Source organism: Onychostoma macrolepis, chromosome 24 (assembly GCF_012432095.1).
Source record: "Onychostoma macrolepis isolate SWU-2019 chromosome 24, ASM1243209v1, whole genome shotgun sequence".
Classification (NCBI taxonomy): Eukaryota; Metazoa; Chordata; class Actinopteri; order Cypriniformes; family Cyprinidae; genus Onychostoma; species Onychostoma macrolepis.
Window position 1 is genome coordinate 17,329,952 of NC_081178.1, and position 22,137 is coordinate 17,352,088.

The 22,137-nt window shown below is 38.0% G+C and overlaps 2 protein-coding genes across 6 annotated transcripts in view; both read right to left on the reverse strand.

Annotated features, from left to right (window-relative positions):
• Positions 1-14,031, reverse strand: part of asap1b (ArfGAP with SH3 domain, ankyrin repeat and PH domain 1b) — a 75,255-nt gene extending 61,224 nt beyond the window's left edge. For 3 of the 5 annotated variants that reach the window (XM_058766010.1, XM_058766011.1, XM_058766006.1), the window contains exons 1-3: positions 13,904-14,031; positions 13,397-13,588; positions 11,889-12,015 (exon numbers count right to left, since the gene is read on the reverse strand). In XM_058766010.1, coding sequence (XP_058621993.1) covers positions 11,889-12,015; positions 13,397-13,452 — 183 coding nt within the window. In that variant the 5' untranslated portion in view covers positions 13,453-13,588; positions 13,904-14,031. Of the gene's footprint in view, positions 1-11,888; positions 12,016-12,214; positions 12,554-13,396; positions 13,593-13,903 lie in introns of those variants that run through there. The other 2 variants (XM_058766007.1, XM_058766009.1) reach the window with 2 other exon arrangements.
• Positions 14,032-16,320: 2,289 nt separating this feature from the next.
• On the reverse strand, positions 16,321-22,080 carry LOC131533222 (GTPase IMAP family member 4). Its single transcript, XM_058765416.1, has 3 exons — positions 21,951-22,080; positions 20,114-20,893; positions 16,321-18,063 (listed from the first exon to the last, which is right to left on the reverse strand). The coding sequence occupies exons 1-3, from the start codon at positions 21,979-21,981 to the stop codon at positions 18,038-18,040; spliced, it is 837 nt and encodes a 278-aa protein (XP_058621399.1). The 5' UTR covers positions 21,982-22,080; the 3' UTR covers positions 16,321-18,037.
• Positions 22,081-22,137: the final 57 nt, after the last annotated feature.

A 22,137-nucleotide genomic window follows, 5' to 3' on the forward strand; every position in this document is an offset into this window, starting at 1 on the left:
AAGACCTTTATTGCATTACTTTTTATGATCGTTTGTAATTGCTTAGCTCTTCTGGGAAATAGACACTTAAAAGCGAATTAGAAAACTGCTCCATCTTTCATTAGAGTGAGGGATTGGGTATCCTGTAATTAATCTGTCATCTGAATAAACAGGCTCTTCCAAGCTCATGCAAATTCATTTTTGTGTAATACTGCCAATTTAGAGGCTCGAAGTTCTACGATTTTATCTACTCTAAAATTCTATTCCCATGTCATCATATAGTACAGGGCAAAAGAGTCCAGGCTGACGCAGTGGAGGTGCTGATGGTTCCCATGTGGGCCTGTTCCATCCCTCAGGTTACGCCATTAAATATTCACTCTGTACCTCTGCATAATTTACCCTGTCAACACACAGGAGAATGACTCTGCTGAAAAAAAGAGACAGCTGTCCCTAGGAAGAGCGAGAGCGACTGCACTTATGAGTACTGTCAGGAGGAAAAGCCATGCACCTTAAAAGTGCTGAAGTGAAGTTCTGCCACAGCTATGCGCAACACAACATCACAAATTCTCAGTTGAATGAGATATGTGTGTGAGAAAAAAAGAAAGTGAGGAAGTTAGAGAAAGAAAATAACAGAAATACTCCCACATAAATGACATTTTCTGGATCAGTGGTTCCCAACCAGTTTTGCTTCAGGGACCAGAATTCACACTGGACATAAAATAAAGCCCTGACACAGTACCAAAATGTTTGTCCTTTAAAAACATAGAAATGTAATAATTCAATAGTTTCATAGCAATTCACCACTGAAAGAGTGTCCACAAACAAAAACAGGGAAAACATTTAAAAGTTATTAGAAATGTGCTCTTTGTGTTCATGTTGGTTTCAAAAAATGTTTTTAAGAAAACTTTCAATTTAATGACATTAAAAACGTCATATGGTGTAACAATCAAGTAATGACATTTCCAAACACGTACATCATAATGTGTACATAATTCTTTTTTTTAAATATATATTTAAAGATTTTTTTATTATTATTATTTATCCACGTTTATCCACACATATCCACATGACATTTCAAGACTTGTTTACCTTGCTGCATGCAGGGGTCCTGTTTTATGTTTTTTTAAGTTTTAATAAGCTGTAAATACATTATATCAATATTATTCTAATGAATATATTTATTAACATATAATATTATGAAAAAAAATAAATAAATAAAAATTAATAAATGAAAGTCTTTAATCTCCCCAAAATATAAAAATCAATACAGAAATTAAAACAAGCTCAATATAGAAATTATTAGGGATGATATCAAAATCTCACGCTACGATATTATTGCGATATGAAGTCCACGATACAATATTTATTGCAATACTTAAAAAGAAAAAAAGACAAATGAAGAAATGGACTATTTTAAATATTTTAAAGTTAAATTATTCCATCTAAATGCACATTGTGAGTTCAAAATTAAGAGCTCCAACCCATACTTAACTAAGTAAACTTGAGTCAGAAAAAAGTCAGTGAATTGACTTGTACCTGAACTTTTTATTTGTGGTATACTGTCTCAGTCTAAATTACATTCACACTGGTGTTTTAGGAAGCCAAACAAATTAGAATATAATAATAATAATAATAATAATAATAATAACAACAACAACAACGACAGCAGTAGTATGTTGTAAAACAATTGCACTGTAAAATAAATTAAAATGAATATTTCATAGGTATATTTATACTACAGCAGGGAAATTAAAATACTTTTCTTATTTTTTACACTTGAAAGAGATATGTTGAATTTGAACTGTAGTAACGTTACCCATTTAAACTGCTAGCTGTCAGCAATTCATGCTGCACTTTTATTTTGAAAGAAAACTCCAGCTTCAGTGAAAACAGGCTTACAAAAATCATCTGCCACGAAAATAAAGCCTAACTGGTGGCTGTTATGTTCCCAAACGCGCTAAACTCACAGCACAAGCAATAATTCACTGCATTTGTTCGCTGTGAACGGTGTAGGAGCGTGCGATACTGCAAATTTTGGTATCGATCCGATACCAAGTAAATATAGGGCAAGTATCGCCGATACCGATACCTTTTCCTTTTTAACAACATACATTTAAATGACCAATTACACTTTGAAAATTAACAATAACTTATGTTGATGTGGTTAAAATATTACATTCACCTTAAAGCTATGTGGATATTATTTGCCTTTCTGAAAGGAGTTTGCAAGCAGAGGAGCCCAGAATATGAAAGCAATGCGTAAAGTTTTGTGTTAAGAATTTTCCTCCCATAGAAAAGAGTTATAAAAAAAAAACTTAACGTGGCCTAATGCAATTACATTGCATTAAAATTACATTGAAAGTAATATTGAAAGGCCAACTCAGTATACTGATGATGCAAACTATATGCAGGCAAGCAGCCCAGGATATGAACGCAAAGTACATGCAAAGTGTTAAGTGTTTTCCTCTGATAGAATAAAAAAAAACAAAAAAAAAAAACAATGTGGCTTAATGGTTGAAGACAGTAATAATGTATAAAATGGCCAAATTCGGTAAATTTAATGGGTCTGGCTTCCAGTCATAACAAAACACTAAAACAGGGGAGGAGCAGTAATGTTTGCATACGAGACATGAAAAGAGCGGTAAATAAACACACAGACATGTCTATTCTTTGTTGAATGTATTAAGCAATATATTATATGTAGAGGAGAGAAAATTAACCTAAAGTATCGATAGGCTAGTATCGATCCGATACCGATACCAATGTTGGTATCGATACTATCGATATTAGGATTGATCCGCCCACCCCTAGAACGGAGCACTCTCTAAACACCGTATCACAAGCTGATTGCGTGAACAATGTGTGCACTTCGCTTTGAAACGCGAAGCGCAATCAGACTTAAATGAAGGAATTAAGCCATATTGTGCTTTCGATTTTATTTCATTTGACAGATACTGTGCCAAAGCATAATTGCCCAAAACAAATGTATTTTAAAAACCACAATTTTTGCACGCTAGACCTATCGTTTCATATTGTCATATGACCACAACAATATCGAGACAATTTTGCTATCGCGATGTTGATAATAACGTTACATCCCTAGAAATGATGTATTAGTCATTGTATAGATGAACAGCATTTTAAATGTATTTTTTGAATAAATTAATAGGTTCAATCCAAGAATAGCTCTAGTTCTAGAACAAATCCAAAACAGCAAGTCACATTCATGTTTTTCTCCCCTGTTGTCCACAACCATCAGACCTTGATCTTTACCAATGAACTCTCTCAAACCAACTATTTACTCTCAAGCAAGGTTGATTCTTGAGTAAAAAGAGGAAGCATCAACCTGACACTGCCATTTTTATCCATAAGGTACCTAAAGGCAACCACAATGCTCAGTGAGGAGTTCCTTCTGTAAATGTATTCTAAAAAGCAACATTTTCCTGTCATCCCCTTTACAGGTTCAGCTCCACAATTCCAGATGAAAGCTGGAATTCTGTCGGGTCTTTACAGGGTCAGAGGCCATAAATTAGAGCCACGATGCACTAACATCTGCTGGGTTTAACATTACACTACACAAAGCTACAATGGCCCCAAAAGAATACATTTCATTTCATGTTGTGTCGAGAATGAATTCATCAAATGGGCAAATTCCCAGAGGACTGGCTTATTGTTCGAGACACAAACACGTCACCCCTTGCCGCAGCTTTTCTTACAGGCAGAAAAGAGCATGTCATGTGATCTCGGCCTTCCACGCTCAAATTCCGGGGCAGCTATAGTCACCACCGCCCCGTGCACATGGCGGCCCCCTGAATCCAACAGATGGTTTTCGTTTAGGCCGTGGCCCGCAGAGCTAGGAGGCAACCAGCCAGAGAGGTGATTCATGATGTGGACTTTTCCTCATTATGATGAAAAAACGCTGCCTGCGGCATGGGTAAACAAAACCAATGCTCTGAGAGAAGGCAAGAACATACTGCAGAAAAATGTGCCATTTAATTTAATTAAGAATGTAAATGCTTTATGCACACACAGAGCTATGAAATGAAATGACAGGGCAACTGTGTTGATGTGAACTCTGATGTGATCCATTACATGAGTGCATGACATCACTGTAAAAGCAGCGAACATCTTGTAAGAGAGAACTTGGTGCATGCGGCAAGCGCAAAATGAAACAGTGCTTGGGACAACATATTGGGGCAAAAATGACCTAAATGACAGTTCTGTGGGAATGAAATTCAACCCAAATGGTTTCAAGCTAAAGTATGAGGATTGAGGAATATTCCAAACACCAGCACTGAAAGTGGACATGAGCCGCAAGGAAACAAAGTTTGCTAAAGAACAAAAAATATATAATCAATTATACTGTATTGCTACACCTGCTCTAAAATGACTCCCTCAACCTTTGCGGACCTCCTCTTTAAAGCCACACTTTGAGAAGGTAATGCTAAACTGTTTTTGATGATAAATGGTTCAACCAATAATTTGACTAACATTCACACTTTTGGTTTTCTATTTAGTGGGTCACTAATTGATCTAATAAACACAGACGCATTTTAACCATATACTTCTAGAAGTTATCAGGCAAACGCATCAAACGCGCATGTTCACAAGTAGCAGTCTACTTTGACAGTTTGCAGTTAGATTTGATGCTTGATAAGATAATCTAAGAACACTACAAAGCCTTTGGACAGCAGCTGAGGATACTGACCATCTTGGTCAGGCGATCTTCCTCCACCTCTGCCCGCACCTCATTCTGCACCAACTGATGCTTCTCCCTCCCTCTTGCTTTGTCATAGCGTGGCTTAGAAAAACTGCCCAGGCCTGCACGTCCCACCGCCACGTTGCCAACCAAGACACCATGCCTCAGCCGTACCTCCGCTCTGTCCACCTCTTTTTGTGCTTGCCACTTCCTTCCCGTCTTAACGCAGATTCCAGCTGAGGAGACTTTGACGTCTGAGGAATCTCGGTACATCAAGACCTCCCGGGCACGCGTGACCTTGAACTCCTCGGACAAGCTGCTGATGGGAAGCTGCAGCTTGGTGGACTGACCATAGAGGGCGATGTTACTTAGGGACCGTGGGAGCCCTAACCACCTCCTGAGGAACTGGCTGATGGTTCTCTCCAGTGCTTCTACCGTTGTCATGGGTACCACGTATACGAGAAGGGGCCAAAGAAGCCTTGGCAGGATTCCGTGCTGGTACATCCAGGCTTTATACTTTCCTGGAAGCCCTGACTTGTTGACTGCAGTGAGCCAGTTCGCCACATCATTCCTGGTTTGTTGGAGAGCGGCTGAGGCCTTCAGGGAGCTATCAAAGATCTTCCCCAAGCTCTTGACTGGTCTTTCTGTTACTGATGGAATTTGAGACCCCTCCAGGATAAAGCGGAACCGGTTGGAGCCCCTGAAGAAGCCATCTGCACCCTGGAACCGAAGCTGTTGTCACAGTTAGGTCATCCATAAAGGCTCTTATGGGTGGCTGCCGAGTACCAGATTTAGACATGGGGCCTTTACATTCCACCTCTGCTGATTTGACGACCATGTTCATAGCTAGAGCGAAGAGTGGTATCGAGATTGTGCAGCCAGTAATAATGCCCTTCTCTAGCCTTTGCCAGGCAGATGTTGCCGTTCCTGATGAAAAACTCAATCTGAAACTATTGTAGTAGTCCAGAATGAGGTTGCAGATCGCCTCTGGCACATGATGTCTTGTCAGAGCTTCTTTGACCAGCTTGTGGGGAATAGACCAATAGGCATTGGTAAGATCCAGCCAGAGTACAGCAAGGTCTCCTCTGTTCTCCTTTGCCTCCCGGATCAACTGGCTCACCACTCCTGTGTGTTCTAAGCATCCAGGTACTCCTGGGACTCCTCCCTTCTGCACTGAGGTGTCTATGTACCTGTTTTTCAAGAGGAACTCCATTAGCCGTTGGGACACAATCTTAAAGAAGATTTTCCCTTCGACACAGAGCAGCGAGATTATACGAAACTGCTCGATGGTGCTTGCATTCTCTTCTTTGGGTATCCAGAGCCCCTCGGCTGATCTCCATTGGGGAGCCACTTTCCCTCTCTGCCAAAACACCTTCAGGATTTTCCAGAGTCGAACAAGTAGCTTTGGGCACTGTTTAGACCTGTAAGGTACTCCGCTGGGACCATGAGCGGAACTTGATCTTGCTGCCATTACTGCGTCCTTCACCTCTTTCAAGGTGGGCCCGGAGATGTTGAACTGAGCCGCTGGTTCTGGAGGTTCGATGAGCTTCTCGCAGGGTCCGAGGGCTGTTTTCTCCTCCCCCTTTGCTGCCTTGTATTGTCGTTTCAGGGATCGTAGATCTTGTCTCAGCTGGCTTGATCTTGACCTCTCGCCGATTTGGTAGTGATGGAGTAGTTGTACCACGCTTTTCTGTGATGCCAAACCTCTCTGTGCCTATCCCCATTGTGAGGGTGCACATGGTATGGAGTTTCTGTTCAACATTCCCCTTGCATGTTGACTCCAGGATCTTATCGAGGTCCTCATCGAACTGGTGCCAATCCTTCTTGTTAGCGGCAGGCCACTTCACCCGACGCTGTTCTGGCTTTCTGCCTTGAGAAGAGGCTGGTGCTGCTTGGAGGTTCCGGGCGCTGTGGTGTGGCTCCGGGCCTGGCTCCTCCTCCGTCTGACCAGGTTCTGCAACTGGCACTCCAGATACTGAGGTACCGGCTACTGCCCCGTTGCTGCATTAGCCCACCCTTAAGGCAGGCCATCTTTGTCTGATGGATCTTCAGACCTGTCGGGTTTTTGCAAACCTTGCCGCAGATACATACTGTGCTCGTTGTCGGTTAAATACTTAAAATACAAATACTTGAAAATCAGAGCAATTTAATAACACTATAATAACTATACACTAAAAATGAATAATCATGTGACCAAACATTATTGTATCAAATCCCAGCTGATTCCCACCCTTAAACAACATTACAAGTTCATTATGTGTCCAAGGGTTTTCACATACAAATACTCTGCTAGTTAAGTCCTTTCCTAACTTAACCTTTAGGCTAATTAATTAGTCCACTAGGGATGCAGCGATTAACCGGTTTCGCGATTAACCGCGCTTTAAAACGTCACGGTTAATTAATTGTAAAGGTTCCGCTAAACCGAGTGTTTCTGTTGCACGGAACGGAACTGTTGCAGATTGCGCAAAACGAAAACAAAGTTACACTAGCGGTGCACCAGCTTAAAATGACGTGCTTATCAGAGACACCCAGGCTACTACACGCATTAGATTAGTGACAGAAGGACTAAACAGCGACGCTTTATTTCCACCAGCGAAATGCCTGTCGATAGTGTGGGACCATTTTCGGTACACCAAGAATGACCAGAGTGTCATTTAAATATTGCCGTAAAAAAACTGCTGCTAAAGAGCGAATGCACAAGGGATCATGCCCGGCTAGCTGTACATTGAACGATTTTAGTGCACAATGTGAAGGCAAGAACCACCTGACGCGGTTACGGCTCGTTAGCTCAGCATTCTGCCAGCTTCAGATCTGAATGAGATGCAATAGTGCTGTAAGATCACATTTATTTGATTGAATTAATTATAATATTTAGCTACTTGAATTAATTATTCGATTGAGAGAGAGAGAGAGAGGTGACAGTTGCCTATGTGAATTAGCCTACCTGCGTCTGTGTCTCTCCAGTAGGCTATTTAATCTAATTTATTAAAAAAAGTCGCTGGGCAGCGTTCTCAAGAAGTTTGTCCTCCTGAATGTTTGTATGCGTGCGCAGCGATCTCGATCTCACAAACCAAAACAATAGACATGATTTTTCAGGCCACATGTAAAATCATATGAATTATTATGAAGATTATTAAAATGAATACGTATGGATGACAGTTGATTACAATAATATTTCAGTTTATTTCCATCATTAGTAAGTTTCTCCTGTGAGATAAATAAAGTTAATATTGGTCTTATATGAATAATACTTAATTAACTTTGTTATTGTAGTATTATTCACAAGTAAAAAAAATAATAAAATAAAATTTTCATCATGTTTCCAAATTCTCTACCCCAGGTTCAAAAGAAATGTAAATAATGTAGCCTACAAACTGAAAACATTAAATACTTTTGTGATCTGTTTCCATTTCTTATTTTCAAAAGAGAAATACTGTCATGGATGGTTTCAGAGCAGCAGTCACCTTTTTTCATTCTAATGAGAGAGATGGACTTTTGTTTGTCTTTTGTTTATTATTATTTTGTGCTGTATTGTTGGTTACTGTGTTATTTCTGTTTCAAAAGCTAGCAATAAATATCACTTTAACATCTAAAGAGTGTTCATGTGATTTTATACATTAGTAATGTTGGGAAGTTAATAAATGCATAATAATCGTCATAATCGTAAAACCGTGATTATTCCTCAGACAATAATCGTACCAGCAAAATCTATAATCGTTGCATCCCTATAGTCCACTCCACTTAAAATGGTAAAAAAGCAAAATGTAAAATCATCATTAATGAAGCAGTCATTATTGTAATGACCCCATCATTATTGAAATAAATATCGTTCGCATTTTTGATTTTTGGTTAATGAAAGGAAATTACTCTCTAATGGCTTTCATGTTATCCATTCGGACTTCAAGGCCTAAGCAACACTTTTCTGACAAACCTATGTTTCACATTAGCTACAGATGTGTTGTGCTGATGTCTGCCAGCACTGCAGAGTGTGTAGCAGATGTCAGTAGGTTAACCATTAGTTTGGACTGAAATTAACCAGTGTGAATATTTTTCCATTCACACTGACCGGAAAAATCAGACCATGTTTACATTTCAGCAAACAGAGACAAAACATCCTGGTGAGTGAGAAAGTAAAGACAGAGTAACGTGAACTTCAGTCCAACAGTGACACACGCAATGAGACCCTCTCATTGGCTATGGAATTTTGCGTTCAGTTTATTGCGGTGGTCTAGCAGTGAAGACAGGAAATGCAGCTCTTACAATTCTCTAATCCAACTGTTGTGTTTTGCTGCAACCTTTTGACACATGATAGGAAGGGACATAGATGGCGTGAAGCCATGAGGCCTCCCGTAGTGCAGGACTGTCTGTGTCGATTAGTTTCCGGCCACTTTGCACCCCCAACGTGAGCTGAACGTCATGTGACCTGACTGAGTGTGCATGTGTTTACATCCCATAAAGAGAGGCCATGAGTCATCGAACTGCTGGCTGATACCATTCAATCTGTCTGGCTGAAACCATTAGGACTTTGGGTATAACATTACACCAAGATGCAGCTAGTGCGTCGCTGGCCCTATCTGGACGATGAACTGATCTTTGGTTGCCAGATCTCGCCTACATCCTCCTCCACACTCCCACTCTCTCCTCCTCCTCTCACTAGTTTTCTCTCAAATTCTGTTTGCTACATTCACACTGCAGCTAAAACCAGATGTCACTTCTCTTTTGAGTGATATTCCCATTCTGACATGTACACAGTCTGTATTACATGGTGTACATGGTGTTAGTCTTCTCACATTCTAGGAGCACAGCTAACTAGTGTTATATCCACCAGTCTCTCTAATCTAGCCAGCATTTGTTTTTCTGTTTCTGTTGTTTTCTCTCTCTCTCAAGCCTGCAGTAGGTCAGCTCTGGCTCTGGGTTTTGACGGCGCTGAACAGCTCACTGCCGTGAGGACTGTGTGTTACGTAATAGAGCAAAGCATCAGACCAAGCTGGAAGCTTTCAACACAACATCCCTCCCTCCTTGCATCTGTAACATCACTGATCAGCATGCTACAAGGCCACATCAATACAGATGCGATATGCACCACAGCAGATTCCAAATGCATTTGACACTTGCCTCAATGAATGCAAGATGAAAATGTACATGCAAGATAAACAATGATTGATGTTGACATAGAATATAGAAATAAATAATGACAGAATACTAATTTTTGGTTGACCTACTGCTTTAAGACAAACATTGGGTTACTAATGAACTGTGAAACATGTCAGATTTGGCCTGACAGTGTTTGGATTATATAGAAAAATGGTGATTCTGACATTTTCACACAATGTCATTGATTGTTTAGAGCAGTCATACAAAGTTTAAAACCACATGAGATATTTAAAAATAAATTAATATCTTCAATATGGCCCAAATAACATGACCAACTATAACTTGCAGCTTGGGTCCATCTGGAATTTCATCATTACCAACATTAAGGGCTTAGAATGCACACAGACACAATGAATATAACCATGCATTTCATTTTAAATGTAAAATAAGACTGCAATGTGTCTACATCCTATCAAAAAGTCTTATCCCATGTAACCTAAACATGCTTTGTTAGCATTTACCTAACATTTACTGCAGCCTGTCATTAGATCCTTCAGCCTTTGACACCAACGGTACGATTTAAAGGAAAAAACACTTATTACGTTTACTGGCTTTGCGTTATTGAAAATGACCATCTCAGCTTACTTTAAAAGGGAAGTGGTGCTTAAAAGTGATATTTCATCACTCTATGTTCAAATCATTGCAAGAACAGCTTCCTGACATCCACATATGAGCAGAAGTGGCACAATTGTGTGGTGCAAAATGTTATAAAGATGCTTATAGTGTGACATGTTTTTGATATTACCCTCTTAAAACCCACACTCATGATCAGTTTAGGAGCAGGTGTAAAAAGGAATCTTAGGACAACGGTGACAGACTCAATAGGTTATTTTAAGATTATTATTATTTTTTTAAATAACAAAGGAATATGTTAAACAAACACACAACACTATATAGAATCTTAAGCAAACTAGCTAAAGATAAGTAAGAAACGAAGTTAACTTTTCCTGCTTTTAATTACAGAATGCCGCTGTAAGCAAAATGAGACCATCCCTTGGAAAGTATGCATTTAAAAGTGATGCATTGACAAATGCATGCTCTCAGGGGCGTTTTACCATGAATTCAACTCAACCATTTTATACATCAGTTGTTATGAATCACAAAAACATCCATATCCATCCAAGATATGACTCTCAAAACTGGCATAGACTTTCAACGGTTGTACACCCAATGAATCATCAGTGGAATCAGAAGCCAGACCAGCTGGCTGAACAAAACTGCAGCCCACACTTCAGACTGTTGCTCACTGCCTGAAGAGATGCAACATACTAATGCACCGGGAAAAAAAGACACTGCAGAATAGCCATGTAAACAAATATGATATATCAAATGCAAAATGATGCATGTTCTAATGCAAAGTGCCACTGCAAACAGATTCAAAAAGTACCAATGTGAACTGACATAATCCTCTAATATAAACAGATGTAATAAGTACCCAAGTAAAATGATGAAATAATATACACAAATGCACTAAAAGTAACAAATTCAAAGTACCACCAAAATAAAATGCACTAAACAGGCCTCACATAGTGATACAAAGTATCAGATGCAGTGTAAACAGGTGCAATGCACTGATGCAAAGCAACACTGTAAACAGATGATGTGCACAAATACAAAATGCCAAAGTTATCAAATTCAATGCATTGATGTAAGCAGATGCTAATATAGATCCAATACACTAATGCAATGTGCCACTGTAAAAGGATGCAACTGACAAATGCAAGAAGATGCAATGACAGATGCAATGGACAAATGTAAACATTCAATGGACAACTGTAAACAGATGTAATAAACGAATGCAATGCAGTAATAGCAAGAGATGCTATGTACTGTACTCATGCGAGGTGCAATGTATTTATGCAAAGAATCACTGTAAATATGTATTAACGCAATATATTAAGTACCAAAGTAAACAAACATGCAATATGCTAATACAAATTATCTATGTAAAGAGGTAGTAATATAAACAGATGCAATGCACTAGTGTAAAGTATCAATGTAAACAGATGCAACGCACTAATGCAACGCTGCATGCGATAAGCAAGCAGTTTCTTACCTCCTCTAACACACTGACTGTATTCCTGCAGCTCTGCAGGCGGGTGGTGAAGCTGGATGTAGTGGGAGAGTTGTAATCCTCTGTTGTTTCCGACAGAAACTCCGACACCGATATTTGATCTGGCATCCTAAAGCGTGGGTTCGTCCAGGGAATAGATAGAAATGTGTGTTCAGGCGATCAAAAACATCAAAAAGAGAAAAACAAATGAACTTCCGAGGCCGTAGAGATGTTGAGCTAACGGTGCGCGAGATGCCTGCTGCAGCAGCACGCGCAAAACAAACTACTAGCACGCGCTAAGCGATTCTGCCTCCAGAAAACTCAACGACCTGTTATTTCTGGGTTCAGTCGTTCTCCCGGGGACTGGGATAGCAAGCCGTTTCACCCCTCACCCTTCGAACGTGACGCTCAGAGTTGACCAGAGTTGTTTAGTTGCGATTCCTGCAGCAGCACGCGCCGTGAAATGATGCCCACATAACGTTCCCCCCGCGTGATGTTTACGACCAATACTCTGCTAATGTCTTAACGAATGATATTCCCGTTCATGCATTCATACTCCGCTGTTTGTCAAGCGCCTGTTCGCTCCCTGCACTCAGATCGTGTGAAATGCGCAACGCGGTGTGTGACATCCGCGCGCTCTGCTCTACATTCACCCACCCACCCCTCTGCGCATGCCTCTACTCTCACTAAACCCACTCACACTGGCTCCGTGGGCAGCAGGCCAGTGGTAGATATCATGTATCTGTGAAATGTATTAAAATATAGGTCTGTGTTTCTGGCCTAGCTAGATTTATGTGGACAAAACAATATGTGAGCTACCTAAAAAGGGCATTTTTATATATAGTCAAAAGTAAAATTCATAAAGGCCAAATAAAGGATTCGTTCGCTTCTTAAAAAGTTTGTCTGTAGATTATCTCTAAATACTGAAATCCACGCTGTAAAAAATAGTGTAGTCTTATGTCAATCATTGTGCTTAGCTTTTTTATGTAACATTAGCCTGCATCCTTTTACACTATTACAGCAACTAGCATAAAAATAAATAAGGCCAGAGTTTCCAGTCAAAGACAAATAATGGTGACTTCAAACAAACCCCACTATTTACATTATTATACAATAATGCAGTATGAAATGCTTGTTCGTTGCACAGTATGACAGGAAATTGTCTGCACTGGTTTCACTATGAGCCTCTTTAGTGTAAGTAACGACTTATAAGTTACTGTAGATCATGCGATTTCTACAGTGTTCGAGTGAGTGTATAATAAATTATCAATGTGAGTTTGAGTTTATGTGTGTACTTATGTTAAGTATCCAGTATTGTTAATGTAACAAGTGCGACTTCCACAGGTTAAATGGTGAAATGCATGTAAAATTTACTCAATGCATTGCATTTTTGACACATAACAGTGGAAAAATTGAGATATCACACAATTACAACTTTTTTTTTTTTGTAATATAAATATTTAGTTTTCAGTAATTTGATCGCTGATATATCTAAAAACAGAACTTCTTACCGGTTCCATATCGGTTCCTTGGAAGAAAAACTAAGACGAGAGGATGATGATCTCATGACTTCAGCTTGTGGCTTTAATGGGGAAAAATGCAGATCATATGGGAAGAGTTATTTCTTTACAGATCTGTCTTTACTGACATTTAGTGGGAAAATTTGGAAGAAAAGCAACACATCACATTTTCTTGATGTTGCCCTACAATGAAAAAAAAGAAAAATAAATTACAGTGTAGACCCATATTAATTTCATTGTAATAAATTAATAAATTCATTGTAATGAATTAGACTTAAACTAGAGGAAAAGCAGTTATATTTTTGCTTTATGCCTATACATTTCTGTAGCCTACATAAATGAGGCATTGTTTTAAATATAATAATAATAAACCTCATTTATTAAGCACTTTCATACAAGCAATAGCTCAAAGAGCTTTGGAAAAAACATGAAATGTAAGATAAATATATATATATATATATAACAATAGCAGAAAAATATATATGCCATAGTACTCACTGAGATTAATACAACACGCGCTTGTAAAGTAAGTATATTCCAGTATTGTGCTTTTCATATTAGTCTCTCTGCCATCCTCTCTTTAGTGAGTTTAGTGGGTGTTCAGATACTAACTGACCGTGAGTCCCTTCCCTGCTCGAAGAGGAAGGGAGACGCGACCATGTGTGCTGAAAAATAGCCTGTTACAATGGCTACAGGATCCAGAACCTAATGGCTCAGGAACTACGGAAATCCAGGAGACCCGGGACAGGAAATGTGAGATCTGTGTAAACATGTGCCTGCTCAAGCGAAGTACCCTCACATATGTATTCTGCCACTCAGACAGAGTGATATACCACACATGGCCATCTTAGGGATGGGGAGCATGGGGTCACGCTTGACTCCATGTAGAATAACAATATTATATTAAGAACAAAACAGCTTCAGGTTGTTTGATGTAAATAGCAAATGCAAAGAGGTTCAGATTACACTAATGCATTATGTAGGTTTTGAGGATTTGGTTCTTTCATGAAAATCATTCAAATAAATCCTATTGTGATTCATTGCACATCAAATTTAGTACCTATTTTCTCATAAGCCACTCAACTACACTGGTATTTTGTCTATTTTCCAGTCTGGTTTTGTGTCATTTTCCTGTTTTGTTTTTTTTAAGGGTTGCTATTTTGCTCAAAGGGAAACAGTAATATTTCCAGCCAAGGAGTATTTATAAAGGCAAGATGGTAACACAGTCATCTAAAGAGGAACTGCTGAGGCTAAGGGGTTCCTGGAACATGGGATTTACCTACTGTTTTTATTGGAAAGCAGCATAGTTAAAAGTAAATGTTTTGTCTGTGCTGACTCTGATGGGAAGGGGGTGAGGTGAAGGACAGGGGGTCAGAAGAGGATGTCACTGGATATTTTTACTGAGCTTTGTAATTAACTTTTCTACTATTTTCCAATTAAATACTTGACCATTAAATTATTTGATCTGAGTAGAAATTATTTTAGAATCACATAATCTTTTTTTCATAGCTTCCGGTAAGAAAAAGACTGCATTACAATGTAAAAAAAAAAAAAAAACATGGACTGATTAGCAGAATTGCCATGGACAACGGGGAATATTAGAAAATGTGTTTGCTCAAAATGCTTTTCAACCCCCTGCTTTTGCAAGTGAATGCAAACTTTTGGGGAACTGCAAAATGGGCCTCTCGACAATCCCAACAGTCCTATGGGTATACTTGAATTCCTCTTGCCAACTGCTGAATCGCTTCCCACATGTTTTCCTGATATGGAATGTCTGGGTTACAAAAGACTCATAATGTTGAAGTTGTCATAGAATCCTCATTCAATTGTCATTCATTGCTATATGCAGAGAACCACATGGGATCTAATAGAACAACAATAGATTACTACTTCACATGGTGTAAGTGAAGAACTACTTTTTAATTTATATAATATTTATATATATATATATATACACACACACACACACGGTATAGTAAATGTAAATAAACAATGTGAAACAGAGATACACAGTTCTGTAGTTGGTTTGCATTTGTTGATAAGAGTTTTAACTTTTCCTTATTAACTTTTAAGTAGCCTGCTGATATCTAACTTCCAGGCAGAAGTGTGGACACCCATCCACTTATAGGCTACCATCAAGGATGTTAACAAAGTCATCTAAAGAGGAACTGCTGAGGCTAAGGGGTTCCTGGAACATGGGATTTACCTACTGTTTTTATTGGAAAGCAGCATAGTTAAAAGTAAATGTTTTGTCTGTGCTGACTCTGATGGGAAGGGGTGAGGTGAAGGACAGGGGTCAGAAGAGGATGTCACTGGATATTTTTACTGAGCTTTGTAATTAACTTTTCTACTATTTTCCAATTAAATACTTGACCATTAAATTATTTGATCTGAGTAGAAATTATTTTAGAATCACATAATCTTTTTTCATAGCTTCCGGTAAGAAAAAGACTGCATTACAATGTAAAAAAAAAAAAAAACATGGACTGATTAGCAGAATTGCCATGGACAACGGGAATATTAGAAAATGTGTTTGCTCAAAATGCTTTTCAACCCCCCTGCTTTTGCAAGTGAATGCAAACTTTTTTGGGGAACTGCAAAATGGGCCTCTCGACAATCCCAACAGTCCTATGGGTATACTTGAATTCCTCTTGCCAACTGCTGAATCGCTTCCCACATGTTTTCCTGATATGGAATGTCTGGGTTACAAAAGACTCATAATGTTGAAGTTGTCATAGAATCCTCATTCAATTGTCATTCATTGCTATATGCAGAGAACCACATGGGATCTAATAGAACAACAATAGATTACTACTTCACATGGTGTAAGTGAAGAACTACTTTTTAATTTATATAATATTTATATATATATATATATACACACACACACGGTATAGTAAATGTAAATAAACAATGTGAAACAGAGATACACAGTTCTGTAGTTGGTTTGCATTTGTTGATAAGAGTTTTAACTTTTCCTTATTAACTTTTAAGTAGCCTGCTGATATCTAACTTCCAGGCAGAAGTGTGGACACCCATCCACTTATAGGCTACCATCAAGGATGTTAACAAAGAACAAAAAACTATCATCATCAAACAATGCTGAGATTGGTGCTTTGTTGGTCAATACACTGCAGAGGGTTATGGGTAGAGTGCCCATACATTGATTTCAATATACAAGCGGTCTACAGTGGAGTGGAAAAATGTTTCTGTAATTTTAGTGGTTCTAATGGACTATAGATTTGTCCTTCTACAGCTCTGGTTTATAACTGATGTGTGTTTTCAACATGATTGTGTTGTCTTTATTTTTACCCACATGTTATTTTATGTTTGAATATTTTAATGTTGAATACTCCGATAAATACAGAATAAAATTATAGTTATTAATAGCCCTACCCGTGACCACGGCAGTAAAAACAATCCCCGATATCCTCACATATTTTGATAAATTATGGCGCCACCTAGTGGTTATGTAAACATGTAAAGGGCGAGATTATTTCAATGTTATCTGACTGACTCAAATTCTGATTCAATTTGGTAAAACCTACCCTAACAGCATCAAATCTGTTGAAGGCTAAAGTCAACCATAAAATATGTGACTGCACTGCAGCTTTACATGTTAGGGCAACTGAAAGACTTGAAAAACAGCTCCTGATAAGATGGTCACACAGACATTTGGGAAGCAGATTTTTATGGCTTTCAGGAACATCAACAGATCTAGAAAGGAATGCATTCATGTAAATCAATTAATAGCAGACACTCATGTTGATACTCTTGTCAGTGACAGAACTTTAACAGTGTTAAAGGAAACAATTTATAATGAAGTACACTTGATATAGAATGTGAGAGAAACTGACATTTAGAAAGAAACAAATTTACAAGAGAAAATATCACAGTAATCCTAAAAAAAAATCAGTAACTTAAAATCATTTAAGCACACACGCATAATAAAACAGCAATGATATTACTAGAAAAATAATATCATTAGAAAACATTCAAACATGTGCTGTATCTTAAATAACTGAAAGAGCAGCTAACTCTGATGTTAAATAATTGGGAATTGTAACACGGTTTTGGACAATTTATAATTCCATAGCAACTGTCACCAATATAACTAATCAATGCTACAATAATGTGACTGCGACAGACTCTTATCTCTGATAACACTATTAGTGCATTAGTTGAGGCATTTTACAAGCTATTAGTTTGTGTTAAACTCATTAGTGCAAATAATTAATGAATGTTGAGGGTTTCTGTTTGACTAATGACTCCATTACCTCAATATTCTCTGCACCAGTGGATACTTCAGACATAACAGCGTAGAGACATGGCTGCTTGGGAAAGTGTGTATAGTAGCGATATCTGCATGTTATAGCATCATTACAAATGGTTTTAATGTTGTACAACTGATTTACTAACACCAATTCGACCTTTGATGATAATAATTTGTATTGTTACCATCTTATATTTTCTGGGTAAGAAGTACATAGTACAGGAACATTTACCTGTAAACCCTACAACCTGAAGCTGCCTAGACTGGTGGATTGATATGTGGCTAGTGGGTGTTTCATAATTTAAGTGCAGGGGAATTGAGGTAATGAATACAGCAGCACTGGAACGGTTATCTCAGCCTTAGTCACTCACTCCTTCAGCCAAACCTGCAGAGATAACAAGAAGTGACATCATACAAAAGCAATGCTGTATCATGCAAAAAAGTTCTCACTACAACACTATGGGCCACTTGCAAATTAGCTTCTATGTTAAGACAGTGTCTTAAGTACAAGTTTAACCAACTAGCAGTCAACCAAAGGGTAATTGTCCTTATTTTTGGACTCAACTTGGACTAATTAAAATATGACCAGTCTTAAATAATAATAAAAAATAAATAAATAATAATAATTAGATTACTAACTTGTAAGCCTAGTCTAAACCTTTTATGCAACCGGCCCTACTTTACACAGGGTTCCCACACCTTGGTCCAATACCCTCAAATTCAAGGACTTAATGTGGGGACACATTTCAAGTGAGAGCAAAGGTTACATTGCGTCACCTTGCAAGATACATTGTTACAGTTTTCATGTGTCAAACACAACTATGCAAAAAAGCAATTTTTATTTTTGCATTTATTTTTGTCCACATGACAGAAATCTGATATTTGTCGTATTTCTGTTTTGAATAAAATTGAATAATATTTGGTACATACTATACTGTATTCTAAAATGATCCGATATTAACTTTTGCATGGATTTTATTGAAAGAGCTTAGGCTCATGTAACCAGAAGCTTTAAGATATATGAATATGCTTTTAAGTTTTTATTGCCTCATGGCTTTACATTATCTTAACAAGCAAAGCAATTCAACATTACATCCTTTGGATCTCTGGCAAGACAATCTTTGTATTCTTCTTTGGTGAGCCAAATATCTTGAAATTTGAAACATCACGTTTCAGCGGTTTCAGCCTATTTTTGCAATGTTTCACGGTGTGTCTGTGAAACGTTGTGGTACCATTTTAGTAGTTTCATGTGAACGTCATGGCAACGAACAACACAAAGTACCTCACATGGGAAACACTTAACGTAACGCATAAATGTGCAACGTAAATCAAGCAAGCTAGTATGCACAAAGTGTTGGCGAAATGACACATTAGCGGACCGGAGGGAATAATATGGAATTTTCAAGGACCTGTATCCATGTTTGTTTGTTTTCAAAAACTTTCCAGGGCCTTGAAAATTTTTAATCAGATTCACAAACTTTCAAGGACCCGTGGGAACCCTGTTTACAATACTGAATCAATTCTATGTCTGGTGAATACAAATACAGAGTTACAATATAGTGATTAGTATTAAATAAATAATTTGCAACCTAATAATACATTAATTTAATAGTATTATTTTGTTGTTTGCTAGCAGTTTTTAAAAGTAAACAATGTTTAATGAAAAATATAAATTTATATTATATTACATAATATTACAGTAGTCAGTTTTACATTATTCGTTATTAATGAATAATTTAATATATTCATTTTTAAAAGAAAATGTATTGAAAAATAAATACCATTATTAAAAAAAAAACATTTTCAACATTAACCTGTAGTCATGATCGTCTTTACTTTCCTATTGTGACGCATTTCAGTGAAGTGGCCTCTTGAATGTTGGGTGGGATTTAATTTTGTTATTTGTGAATTGATTGAATTGTTGTTTGCTACTGCTGCAATCTCATGTGAGTGACAAGTTACTTTCAGGTGACAGGACTTTAAACAATTGCTGTTTACACAAAGTTTACAGCAGTCACTTTTTTTTTTTTTTCTATTTAAGAAAAAAAGTTTAATAATTTTTCTTGTATTCATAAACATGCAAAAAACATTCTAGTAGCAGGTGTTAAAATAAAATATATTTTTTTTGTAGTAGGAGCAATGGAAATGCTCGATTGGTCACTTCTAGTTCAAAGAATTATGTATCAATAGTGTTATAACATGTGTCAGAGTAAAATAAAGACACATATTGAAAATGTCAGCATCAATTTCCAGAATATACAACAGAGTGACAATATAAAATGTAAGAGGAACTGAATTCAAACTTTATCAGAACAAAAGTTTAGAACGAGTAAACAGATGTCCTGGATGCAATAACAATGATCCTTCAGAGACACACTAATAACCAGTACAGCACTGAATGCTATTGTGTATTGTATGCTTTGACATTAACTCACTGTGTGGAGGGTCCACGTCCATGGCCCGCAGCGAGTTGCTGGAGCCATTCTGTTTGGGTCTTGCGCCAAGCTCCCTGTTCTCTTTCAATGAACTGGTGTTCTGATTCAGATTCTGAGTTGGACTTTGTGTATTGATTTCATCTGTCTTAAGGGTAAAGTAATCACCTTCTTCAACTACAATCTTCTCAACCTTCTCCATCAGCTGGGGAAGCTGTGGGTGCTCACCAAAAATATAGTTATTGATGACATGGTACCTCTTCTTACACTTGTCTACCACCCACTGAAGGTCACGACCTTCCCTTCGTATGTGTCTTTCTATGGACCTGTCCTTTAAAACCTCTGCCCAGGTGAACACCAGCATGGTGTGCTTCCACACATCCTCCCCAAAAAATGCTAAGTTCTCCTCTATACGAGCCCGGTCTGTTTCTGTGAACATGCCCACAGGTATGACCAGCAGGAATGCATGGGGTCCAGGTGAGCACAAAGTAACGCTTCGGACCATCTCCTGCTGGTAGTCCGCCGGTGTTATTTGGGATGAGAACCAGCCAGGAGTGTCGACTACTGTTACTTTGCGCTGATCCACCTCAGTTTCGCGCTTCACACAGAATTCGGCAGCACGTTCCAGACGAAACTCTTCACGGCCCAGAATGGTGTTGCCAGTCAGGCTTTTACCTGGCCATCGCCAACCCAGCAGGATCAGCCGGAGCTCTGGGAGACGGTTAGCTTCACGTGCAGCTGCAGCAAACCGTTTCTCTTTCTCAGGATCGAGTTGGTCATTAGCTGTAACGTACAAATACATTATTATTTGTATATTTTGGGGGGGGGATTGCATTATTTATCTGTATCCAATTCCTAAACGAGGGTAATAACTGTACTGCCTAATTTTTTATTACAAATTTGTTGAGTGTTATACTACGGTTTAAAACTTTGTGCTCTGTAAGATTTTTAAATGTTTTTTTGAAGAAGTCTCTAATGCTTACCAAGGCTGCATTTATTTGATTTAAAAAAAAAAAGGAGTAAAACAATAATACTGTGAAATATTATGACTGAAAACAAATATTTTCCATTTTAATGTATTTTCATACGGAATTTATTCCTGTGATAAAGGCAAATTTTTAGCAGCCATTATTCCAGTCTTCATTGTTACATGATCCTTTAGAAACCATTCTAATATCATCGTACTGACCCCAACTTTTGAATGATATACGTTTACATTGTATTTTAATTAGCATTTTTATAATTACCTAGAATCTATTTCATTATGGAGACATACATGTCAAGGAAGCTTTAATCAGGAAGGATTTTCTCAATGATGTAAACTCTGAAAGCACCGAGTGTCAATATCTGAAATGTGATCTTACGACATAGTTTCTCCTTAAGGCTTAAGCAAGGAGGAAATCGATGTCCAAGACCTTTACATTTATTATTTTCAAAATATTCAGCTAACCTGCCAAGCAACATTACAACTAAAATGGCAAGTTCATAAAAACTCACCATTGAGAGCCTTCAAATAAGACTTTCACTCTAAAACACACTGGAGCGATGACGGACTAAAAGGTGCTCATATGTAAAACAGTCAAGTCACTGTAAATGACTCTTTAATCTGATTCATAAAGAATAACTCATAGATGTGTGTTTTTTATAATGTGAGTTTTTGTTGTGCCTTTAGTCCACCTGAGACCGTGATACCTGAGAGCAGCGGAAAACAGTGAGACGTGTCACATTCACTCGACACACACTCACCGGCTACAGTAGTAACGTTACACACAAAGCCACATTTAAATACAACTGCTGCGTTATAAAGCATTATCGAACATTATACTTTAAAACAACTTACTGGTTGAATATGATGGTATGTTTGAGCTCATGACGATGCCTTTTCGTAACTTTGGACGTGTCAGTAATCCGGGAGAAAAGAGCGATTTCCTGCTTGCCTCTTGAAGGGCGGGAGAGCTGTCCGAATCTGATTCATGAATGAATCGCTTTGAGTCGAATCTTTTAAATGAAACAGTTGAACCGATCTC